Genomic DNA, 12,028 nt, shown 5'->3' on the forward strand with positions numbered 1-12,028 from the left:
ATGAATCCCTATTATCCTTTGGAACCAAACCCAGACATTACTACTCTAAGAAACCTTTCCCAGGCCCCAAGCTTGCTTCCCTTTTATACTCTCCTAGTCCACTGTATCTCAGGAGCACAAGAAGTTATGTGACTTGTCACCACTGTCACCTCTGCTGAAGTGTAAGCTTCTCAAGGAACCAGGCCATTTTTCCATGTTGTCGGTATAGTATAGTGCCAAGTAGAGTATTCTACACATAAGTGCTTAGTGAATAATCATTGTCTAATTGTGCCAAAGGAATGCCCTAATCAGAAGTTGAATGCTGGTCTTTCATAGCTTCAAAAACTTCCCTTTAAATTATATCAGATACAGAACCTAACAGGAAGTATTTCCTCCTTTCTTTTTTTAAGAAAAAGGCATTCTGGGGGCTGGAGAGATGGCTAGTGGTTAAGACCACACTGGCTGCTCTTCTAGGGGTTCTGAGTTCAATTCCCAGCAACCACATCGTGGCTCACAACCATCTATAATGAGACCTGGTGCTCTTTTCTGGCATGCAAGTGTACATGCAGGCAGAACACTATACATAATAGATAAATGGATCTTAAAAACAAAAAAGAAAAGTGAATTCTGTTTTTTTTCTTTCTTTTTTTTTGACAAGCAGCAACATGTTTGTCATTTTAAGGTAGATACAATTACTAGGTTTTTGTCATATTACAGTAGTTAAGTTTTTATTTTATGTCCTTTAAGATACATTAAAAAATAAAAACAAAAACACATCAGCTGCAAATATGAAGAGGAGAAAGCATGGTACCCAACAAAATTTCACATTTCAGCAATACTTCTTTCAGTTTTTTAAATAAAGTTTTAAGAAATGTCATAATGACATGAGCTTGAAATAGCTCTAGGCATTCACTGTCTCTGACGCTCATGACGTGGCACCGGTGACGTTGTAACAGCAGAAACACAGGGCTGCCAAATGACCAAAGTGTGGAGGCACAGGCCTGCTTTCCCCCCTAGGAACACACAAATGGTGACGGCAATAATCTAACACCCGCACCAGGACAGGGTGTCGCACGCTGTAACTGTTCATGTGCAGATGCCTGACTGTGCTCAGTGTACTGCTTGTCTACCAGAACTTCTGTGCACTTCTCAATCATGCTGATAATACTGGGATTGAACCCGGCTCTTGACTGGCTGATTACCTCTGGAATGAGGGTATTGTGCCAAAGCAGTTTGTGTGCTTTCATGATGCGGACGATAGCAGTTTGGAGATACAGAACTTCTAGTCTGTTCCAGTTCTTGTGGTGTATCCTTCTTCATTGAGGTAGTAATTTAAAATTTTGTTCTCTTACTGCTGAAGCTCATATTTCATGAAAATGAAGATTCCGCATCGATATTTTCCTTTTCTGAATCATGGTTAATCATTTTCACCTCAAGTAATGATTTGACCATTTCGGTCAGCTCCTTTTTGTTCATCTGGGTGCTGCCTTGAAGTTCCTTATAGCTGGCAGTTTCACTGTTGTTAAAGTCAAGAAAGAAGAACTGCCATTTGGTAGGCCATAACCATAGCTACATGCGTTTTTGCCAAATAGTTCATTTTAACTTCACCTGTACAGAGATAATGCAACCACGCCGGTTTCCTTCCACTGAAATGCTGGCTGTAGAATAATTTGACCATCTGTACACTTTTTCTAATTCTTGGGGAATTGCAGATGTGGATGAAGGAGCCTGATTGAGAGGCCATGCACCAGCCTGAAGGACATATATTTGGGAACTAATCCCCTAGTCCATCCCTGTGTCTTGGTTTCTGATGAACATTTTGAGCTTATTGTTGAGATCGGCACTGACACTCATGTCTGTGTGTATCTGATGTAGATTGCTAGTAAACTCATCATAACGGGCTTGCTTTAATTTCTTGATCATGGCTTCTCCAGACAACCCATGAATTAGAAATTTTGCTAGCATTGTATAGAACTTCTGAAAAATATTTTTGTCACCGATATGTTTGAAAACAGTGATGAAATTGGTGAATTTGTTCTCCACTTCAATCTCAGTCATCTCCTTTGCTGACTCCAGAATTCTCTTGTACAAATGCCGAACGTGATTTTCCAAAAACAAAAATCATTATTTCTGCATAAAGTCTTTTGCCAAGTGGTTCAGGATAGGCCACACATAAAGAGAGTTATCTGAGAAATGGTCGTTCCATGTTGCTCTCTCAACATACTCCAACGTCACAACAGCTTTGATTGTAGTTAGGAAGTTGTTCTGTGTTTCATCAAAAACCACTACACTTGGTTAAAGACATTGTGCAAATTTAGTGTTGAAACCTTCTGCAGAAGCAGGGCGAGGCAAGGGCCTGGGTAGAGAGGCAAAGTCAGCCTGCCAGCACCCCAGCACCCTCCCCACCCTCCACCCCTCACCCCCCCCTTCACATCCCACCCTCCCTCCCCTCCCCCAAGTGATGGCAGTCAGCTCCAGGAAGTATTTCTTAAGAAAATTACTCAAGAGAATCTTCCTCAATTCTATTTTAGTTATAGATTCTTTATCTATAAAAGCTACTCATTAATCTTATGTACTGGGTGAGGGTGTGGTCCAGAGACGGAACTAAAAATTCCTTGTCTTGCGAGAATGCGTACCTTTTTGAAAAAAAAAAAAAGTTAGTGGGAATGATTCTAGGACATCTCCAATCAGGAAACAAACAGTGAGAGGTAGGCAGGCGCAACTGGTGTGCCAGGTTCTCTAACCTGCTGAACTGAAACCCACTCGTTTTGTGGAAAATGTCTAAAATGAAGAACCCTCGGACTTTTGAGGAGCAAACAGAATGCATCATGAATGTTCTACTCACAGACTTTTTGACCCCAACATTACAGGTTGCTAACCGGAACCTACCGGAGGCAGATGAACCATGTTCAGGTAAGGCTCCTAGTCTGGGGTGATTACAGGTTGCTTCCTCTTAAGTTTTAAAAGGCAAGTCCTAAAATTTTGCAACATTTGAAAGGAAAGAGCTTCTCAATAAAGAAGATTGTCTGACTGCAACTACTGAGAACAAATAATGCCAAAATTGTTTAAAAAACTTGAGAATGGAGCCGGGCAGTGGTGGCGCACACCTTTAATCCCAGCACTCGGGAGGCAGAGGCAGGCGGATCTCTGTGAGTTCGAGGCCAGCCTGGGCTACAGAGTGAGTTCCAGGACAGCCAGGTCTACACGGAGAAACCCTGTCTCAAAAAATAAGACTTGAGAATGTTTTTCTTTTGCCCAGATTAAGGAGATGTCCCAGCACAGTCAAAGTATTCTTTCTGTTTTAGGAGAGGCTTGCTCTTTTGATGTGTCTATTATTGCTGGCCGCCTTCGAATGCTGGGTGACGAGTTCAATGGAGAATTGGAAGCTTCTGCCAATAATTTCCTTGCAAAAACCATTCAAGGACAGGTCAGGTTTTTGATTTTTAATATTGTCTGCTGTTTGTTCTATTTCAAACTTAAATTTTCTCCTTCCTTCCTTCCTTTTTTACTTCTATATCCTAGGAATAGAAATGTTCTGTGAAGATTTGGAGGTTTATGTTTCAAGAAGCTATAGAAGGAAATGTGATTGCTAATTCTTTAGACATTAATAAAAAGCCAGTAGTATAGAAGGAACTCATAGGCTTCATCAGAGCTGCCCTTAGTGTGCATAGATCATGCTCATAGTTATTATTCTTAGAAAATAATTTTTATGTAGATTTATTATTATTATTATTACGTGTGTGTGTGTGTGTGTGTGGTGTGGGGAGAGGGACACGTGTGCCACTGTATGTCCGTAGAGGCCAAAGGACAATTTTGTGGTGTTCTTCCCTTCCACCTTTGTGTAGGTTTCAGGGATTGAATTCAGGTTACCATGTTAGTGTGGCAAGTATCTTTAATTCTTCAGCTATCTCAACAGCCCCATTATTCATATTTTTAATGCTTAACTTTGCTGGGAATGGGCCTCTCCATTCATCCCGGGGTCCAATAGTGAGATTCAGAAATATTGGCTAGTTTAGAAGTCTGATGCAATTTGAGATAAACCCTTAAAGAAGTCTGCTGGCTTTCCATCAGAACTCTGATTACTGGCGGTAGCACTTGGGCTCTGTATTAGCTATAAAGATCGTAAGACAGTGTTCCAGTACATGTTGCTGATTAGATAAAAACAACAGCTAGTACTTATTACTTTGCATGATCACATTTCATTGTTTAATCATTGCACTCATGTGTGGGTTATTATAGAGCTGCTATTCTTAGCGCAACCTCTCTGAATTAGCATATAACTCCATGAGAGCAAATATCAAACCTGTCTTCCTCCTTCCTGTATTCACGTGGTTTTGAATTGTGCCTTATACACAATAGACCCACGATCTGTACTTCCTGACTTGGTACCATGCAAGCACACAAAGAATGGAGGCATAAGGAAACAAGTAAGCAACTTACTCTGTAAATGTTGAAGCTAAGATTTGAACCCAGTCTGATTTCAGAAGCACACTTTATTCTTCCTAATGGACAGCCTAGAGGATATACCTGTGTTACATCCCGACAGAATCTTACTTCCAGCTCCTGGCCCTGAGACTGTCATATGTGACTGGTAGCCAGGTCTACTTTTTTATTCTGTATTTAGAACAATAACAAAACAAAACAATAACAACAACAACAACAAGGAAAAAAAAGACATTTGAAACAGTTTCAAACTCAAGTTGGAAGCATGGTATAGATCAGTGGTTCTCAACCTTCCTAATGCTGCAACCCTTTAATACAGTTCCTAATGTGGTGACCCCCAACCATAAAATTATTTTCGTTGCTGCTTCATAACTGTAATTTTGCTATTGTTATGAGTCATAATGTAAATATCTGTGTTTTCTGATGGTCTCAGGTGACCCATGTGAAAGGGTTGTTAGATACACCGCACAATGGGGGTGGTATAGAGAATTTCTCCAGTCATTTGAGAGTAATTAATAGGACAGTTCCTCACTCTTCAATACTTTTATACTTCCTCCAAGTAAGAACATTATTTTATAGAACCACAATGTAATCCTAAAACCCAGGAAATTAATAGTGATATAGTAGTATTGAATCCTTCAGAGTCCACTGATTTTTTGTTTTATTTTTTGAGACAGAGTTTCTTTGTGTAGATGTGGCTGTCCTAGAACTAGCTCTGTAGACCAGGCTGACCTCGAACTCACAGAGATCTACCTGCCTCTGCCACTCAAGTTCTGGAATTAAAGGTGCCACCATTGCCTGGCTAGTCCACTCAATTTTTGCCACTTGTTCCAACAATATAATTTATTTTTATTTTTATTTTTTGGTTTTTCAAGACAGGGTTTCTCTGTGTACCTTTGTGCCTTTCCTGGAACTCTGTAGCCCAGGCTGGCCTTGAACTCACAGAGATCTGCCTGCCTCTGCCTCCCGAGTACTCGGATTAAAGGCGTGCACCACCACTGCCTGGCCTCCAACAATGGCAACAAGTCCAAGCCAGGTTCATATGTGTCATGTAGTTATAGCTTTCTAGTCTCCTTCAGTCTGTATCGATCCTTCAGTCTTTTCTGACATTTTAGGACCTTGACATTTGAAGATGATGGGAAATGTTATTGAATATCCCTGAATAAAGTTGAGTCTGTCCTTTCTTGTTGACAGAACCATATGACTCGTCTCTTTGTCAGGTTTCACATTTGCTTAATTTCTAGCAGAAGGTCTTATACAAGCTGGCAGTCAGTGAAAAAATGATACTTAGAAACTAAGATATAGGGCCAGTGAGAGTGACTGGGTGAAATTACTGGCCGCTACGAGAGCTTGAGTTCAGCCCTCAGGACTCACATGTGGAAGGAGAGAAGTAACTCCTGCAAGTTGTCCTCTGACTAACACCTAAGCCCTGGGGCATGTGCACACACGCATTAAATAAGTAAGTAATACGTAAATGTAAAACAACAAACAAACAAGATCCTCAGATGTGGGTTCCTTCCAAAGCTGTTCCTTTTCTTAGCTTTCTTAGGATTTAACATTCTGCTCTAACCAGTACTGGAGTACTGGGCCCCTGTATACTCCAAAGATGTACTTTGGCTCCACCTAATAGCTTTTGTACCAATTTATTTGGGAGGGGAAAAATAAGAGGTTTTGTTTGTGTTTGTTTTAACTTTAGACTTTGCTATACATTTCCTAATCATAGAAATAATGCCTTTATAGTCTGACATGCTCATTGTCATGTGCTTAATAGGTTTCTTTCAAAATATGTTGTTCATTCTACCCAATGATAGCTGAAATTATGAGCTTGATGGGTTAATATTTTTTTCTAATATTAAAGTAACAAAATGCTAAAATTAAGGAATGTGTCCTTAATTTTAATTAATAATCTGCCCTCTAATAATCCCTCGTACGACCTGTGGTACATCTGCCACATCCTGAAGAACACTTCTTAGACCTGAAGACCCCAGTACTGTTTGAGTGATCCTGACATCCTGTCTCCCTCTCAGGCAGGACCTATACTCAAGGACACAGTGCAGTCTCTCAGCGAGGCCTGGTGTGCTCAGAACCCCACCCTAGCTTTTGAAAGAGCCTTTCTGGCAGTGTCTGTGAAACTTCTTGAATATGTGGTCCATAAGGCTCCTGAGATGGCAAGACAGGTGGCTAACTCCATGACAGACATGATCAATGAGAACACAGCCATCCGAGAATTTATCCAGGGCCAGGGAGGATGGGTAAGTTTTTAGTAAGCCCCATACTTTGCTAGGCATTTGTGCTGCTTTCGGTTTATAACTGGGACTCTTAATTATTAACCTTTTTTGTAAGTTGTCATGGAAAAAGGAAATCAAAGCTCAGTCTGCGAGGGTTGGACAATACTGCCTGAAATGTTGACCACTGACTGTAACCGTGGCTGTAAAGCTAATCTCTACCATTAGCTATAAAGTATATTGATGGTGGAGTTCTCATCTCAGCCTGGCTTTAGTCTGCTTCCTGGTAAATTTCTGAGCCTTTGTTCCTTAACATCTTTCATATGTGTTAAGGAAATTTCAAATAATCTTGTGTGTGTTGTATCTGTGATATGTGTATGTATGCTCCTGAATTCAGGCATGTGCCTGGCACAGCTCACATGTGGAGGCTAGAGAACAACCTTGGATGTCAGTCCTTGCTTTTCACTATGTTTGATACAAGGTCTCCTTGTGGTTCCATTGCATACGCCAGGCTAGCTGGTCCATGAGTGTCTGGAATTCTGTCTCTGCCTTCCACCTTGCAGTAGGAGCACTGGGGTTACAGACATATACTACCACATCCATCTTTACATGTGCTCTGGGGATCTGAACTCATATCCTCATGCTTGAGCTCATGGTAAGCACTTTACTACCTACCAAGACATTTTCCCAGCTCCCAGAATCATCTTAATGTTACCAAGAAAAACAAGTTTGTGAAACAGTGTCTTTCAGACACAACAGGGCTAATGTACATATGAACTCAAGAGACTGAGGCAGCCTGCATAGGTTCAAGCCTATGTAATCCCAGCCCTGAGACAGGGAAGTGGACACAGGCTTCCACCCCTATCCAAAAAGCCAACCACAGTTGATACCTGCTGGCAAAGTAAACTTTAGTTTTTTCTGATGGAGTCTCACTGGGTATATTAACCACACTTCAAGGTAGGCTCCATGCCCAGGAGTAGTTGGTCAATACAAAACAAACTTAATGGTATTTTTGTAGACTTTATGCCTCATTTTGCTTTGTTTGGGAATTTATTTCTCTTATTGGTTTACACCTCCCCATCCACCCACTCAAATTCACATCCTTTCTTGTTGCCTCTCATTAGAAAACAAACACTAAGCCTATATCTTAATAATCTGCAGAGTTTCCACTATCTTAGAGTATTTTTTTCCATTTCTGGGATCAATAGAAGTTGTAAAAGCTGTGGTAGTTCCAGGAGGTATTTGCAGATGTTTCCCTGGATTCTTAGATAGTTCTTAAGGACCATCTTTTTGACTAAGATTCTCACTGTTCTTCCTAGGAAAACCTGGAGAGCTGAAGAAATGGGGTTTTCCCCCCAGACTGAACATCACTTCTCTGATGTCTGACAATTAAAACACGCTTTCTTCAACATGTCCAGTGTTACGTTTTTACTGATTGTTGACTTTGGGAGCGGCCCTAGCCAGCTCCAATGATATTATACTTTCTGTTCTTACTTGGGAGCGGCCCTAGCCGGCTCCAGTGATATTACACTTTCTGTTCTTACTTGGGTTTCAGTAAGAGTTTGTTGAAACAGAGACCTCCTGACAAAGTAATTTCTTAGTAGTGACATTTCAAGCACCGAGGCAGACCTTTGCTGGAGATATTTTGAAGGAGACAGCACATCATAAATGTTTTCTTCAGATTTAGCCCTGTCTTTTGTTGAGAATTTTGTCTGCTAGTGATTTTGGAATATAAAGGATGTCAGTTTTTAGTTAAAAATCTTATTTCTTCAAGTAAAGGATTTTCTTTCAGATCCACCCTAAGTTTCATGTTTATTTCACCTGAGCAAAATTTATTCATCCATTCTAGAGATTTGAGGGCATAATTAGCGGCTTATTAATCTAAATTCCTACTGGAAATATCAAAGAGAGATGAAACAGCTATTGTGTTTTTATTGTCAGGATGTAGGAAGTTCTGGCCCATGTGCAGGACCACTGGTCTGCCCCAGCTTGGCTGATACTAATTACATACTGTAACAGGGCCCCAGACCTCAGAAGTCCCCCAAACCATGGCACAGCTGACTCCATGATGCAAGTACCATTCAGGCTATAAAACTGCATCTTAAACTGTATGGCCAATTATGTATCAGTTCAGTAAAATTAATGTTCCTTAGGAACAAGTACACATCTTTTTTTTTTTTTTTTTTTTTTTTGAGACAGGGTTTCTCTGTGTAGTTTTAGTGCCTGTCCTGGATCTCACTTTGTAGACCAGGCTGACCTCAAACTCACAGAGATCCCCCTGACTCTGCCTCCTGAGTGCTGGGATTAAAGGCATGCGCCACCACCACCAGACTAAGTACACCTCTCTAAAGCAGCATGAGTCCATGATTTGACTCATTCACTAAGACCAGTGGGGAAGGTAACAGGGCCCCAGACCTTAGTTGGCCCCCAGATCTTAGCACAACTGACTCCATGATAGAAGTACCATTCAGGCCATAAAACGCAGCACATAGACAGTATCATCTGCCAAAATGAAAACAAAGACCTAATCCATCAAAGTCCATAGTTCTGGGAAAGTCTCTAAATGTACTAACCTTGCTTTCTGTTCTGTAGTTCACTTCTGGCTAACTGCTCTTGTTAACTGAAGTATATCAACCCAGAACATGGTTTTTATGCATAAGAGCTCACTCACCCTGAGAAAGGCCTGGTGCGGTCCTTGGCCGCTAATAAAGACTTTCTATTGGTTTAAACCCATGTTCAAGCAGTCTTCTCTGGTGGACACCCCACAACGTTTCTGGAAGTTCCACCAAGATCCCCAGAGACCAGACTTTGAGACACCAGGGCTCTCAGCCCCTTGGAGCAAGAGAGAGTGCAGTGGCCAAGGAGCTCCTAGGGAGTGCACAACCTGAGTTCTAGGCCCCCAGGAGCCTCTGTGATCAATCCCTGCCTAGAGGAGTCTGACATCTCCACCCCCAAAGGAGACAAATTAGAAAGTCGCCCGGTCTGTCACTTCTGGAGGTAAGTCTAGTTAAGGTGCCTTCTGGTTAGACGCATAGGAGAGGTCGGACATGGCCGCTGATCCAGTGTCCAGGATCTGTGTGAGATGTCACTGGATTCCCTGGGTTTGTTCAGGTGTGTGAGTGTGTGGTGGCCACCCCTGGTTGTTTTTACTGGGTGTCTCTCTATGTGTTTCTGTCAGTTCTGTTTCCCATTGTTGACCAGTGGCTTTCTCTGGTCTGAGACACCCCTCTGGCTTAAGACCTGTGCCTCTTCTTGTTGGGGACCTGATTCCTTTTGGCTCTTCCAGGTCACCCAGAGACACCCCCCCACCCACCCACCCCCACACACACAACCCTGCCTGTCTCACCCCGGAACACTCGCTTGTTTTGTTACTTGAGTCCCACTCCCCAGGTTGGTTCCTGTGTGGAGTCAGGGAGAGGCTGGCAGTCTCGTCCTGGGCCCCCTGCCTTCTGAGCTGAATGTTCCCTTAGGTGTGCATCCCTCCACTCCCCTGCCTGCTCTAAGTCCCAGAGAAGGGAGATAGGGGAAGTTCCTCTTTCATGATTTTTGTCTTTTTTTTTCAGCCAATGATCCATACGATTGGAAAACTCAAAATCCACCATTCACTGAAAAAGAGAAGAAGAATTGCCCTCAGGCTGGTGGGGGTGGAATCACTGCTGGACAATGCAGCCTGGACAGAACGATTTTCCCTTCCGTCCAACACTGACCAAGGAGTCTTTTTCGGAAGATTAAATACAGCCACTAAAAACACTTCCTTGGTCACCCAGTAGGCCCCAGATGTTAGAAAAGAGCTATAAGAGTTGTTAAAGTTAAAGGTATAAGTGGGCTCCAGTTGCTGGAGGTAGCTTAAATGGTATTTAACAGCAGAGAACTGATGAGGACAAGACCTTTGCCTAACACCATCACCTTCTCTGATGATGGTATGCAGTTAGACTTACAGATACCCAGCAACCTTTGGTGCTTTGCCCTCTGTTGAAAGAATATCTCCTCTCTGAAAGTCCTAAGGCACTAAATCCTGACCTCCTGCCCTTCCATCAGAGGTTTCCTGGGAAAACAGATTGTTAAAAGGCCACTGAGGGACTGCTGCGAGAGTTACAGACCCTGGGCTACAGAATGTCAGCTAAGAAAGCCCAGCTTTGTACATCAGAGGCTGCCTTACCAACTGAGAGGAGGCAAAGGGGGCCTGTCTCAGAGTAGGATTGCTGCCATCCTTCAGACCCCAACTCCAAAGACTTAAGAGGCAGGTTTGAGAGTTCCTAGTGCAGCAGGATATTGCTACCTCTGGATACCAGCGTTTGTAGACTAGAAAAGCCTCTATACACCAGCACAGAGCAGAGCACCGAGCCCCTCCTGGACCAAGACTAAACAAAAGGCATTTGAGGCTTTAAAAACAGCTCTGACTTGAGCTTCAGGCCCAGCACTTCCAGATGCCTCAAAACCTTTTCATCTGTTTGTCCATGAAAGAAAAGACATTACAAAAGTAGTTTTAACCCAAACTTTGGGGCTGTGGAAACATCCTGTGACATATCTCCCTGTAGCCACAGGATGGCCCACTTATCTAAGAACTGTGGGGGCTACTGCTAGTCTAATGAAAAAAAAAAACAAGTTAACTCTGGGTCAAGGTCTTATAGACATGCCGTTGAGGCCCTCCTCTGGGGAAGAACACTGCCTGTGTGACCCAGTACCAGGCCCTCCTCCTGAACCATGCTTGAGTCCAGTTTGAGAAACCTACCACAATCAGTCCTGCTAGCCTCTTGCCTGAAGATGACCTACAAGTGCTCATCCATGACTGTCATGAGATGAAAGATGAGCTCAGGTATGTGGGAGCCACAGTAGTTACTTTAACTGAAACTATTGGGGCCCAAGCCAGGGACCTCAGCCTAGAGCTCAGAACTGATTGATCTGACCCAGGCTCTCAGGAGGGAAAAAGGAGAGTCCACCACCATACGTACACACAGTCACCATGCTTTTATGACTGTACATGTCCACACTACGATCAATAGAGAAAGAGGGCTTCCCACCACTGAGGGAAAGGACATTAAAAACACAGAGAAAATATCGGCCCTCCTAGGGGCTATTTGGCTTCCCTCACATATTGCTATCCTCCACTGGTCCACTTCAAGAAAAGATGATTTCCCTGAGGCAAGAGGTAACAGGGCAACTGACATGGCTGCCTGACAAAAGGCCCTAAGACCAGTGGGGCCTATTGATATTCTGATGACATACCCCAACCTGGTGCAGCATGAGACTCCATGGTACAACCAAGAGGAAGGAATGGACAGCTTGAACCCATAGGTTGGTGAAGGATGCTGAAGGGAAAGATCATTCTCCCAGAAATGACTGGAAGGACTCTGGGAACTGACATTCACTAGGCTGCTCAT

General features: G+C 42.8%; 1 protein-coding gene and 1 pseudogene across 1 annotated transcript; one reads left to right on the forward strand and one right to left on the reverse strand.

Annotated features, from left to right (window-relative positions):
* Positions 1-992: 992 nt before the first annotated feature.
* Positions 993-2,201, reverse strand: LOC131913835 (cullin-2-like; annotated as a pseudogene).
* A 432-nt stretch (positions 2,202-2,633) lies between these two features.
* Positions 2,634-8,058, forward strand: Bcl2l15 (BCL2 like 15). The gene is made up of 4 exons (XM_059264936.1): positions 2,634-2,892; positions 3,285-3,406; positions 6,450-6,674; positions 7,967-8,058. Exons 1-4 carry the CDS (start codon positions 2,757-2,759, stop codon positions 7,982-7,984), a joined length of 501 nt encoding a protein of 166 aa, XP_059120919.1. The 5' UTR covers positions 2,634-2,756; the 3' UTR covers positions 7,985-8,058.
* Positions 8,059-12,028: the final 3,970 nt, after the last annotated feature.

Source organism: Peromyscus eremicus, chromosome 6 (genome assembly GCF_949786415.1).
Source record: "Peromyscus eremicus chromosome 6, PerEre_H2_v1, whole genome shotgun sequence".
Taxonomy (NCBI): Eukaryota; Metazoa; Chordata; class Mammalia; order Rodentia; family Cricetidae; genus Peromyscus; species Peromyscus eremicus.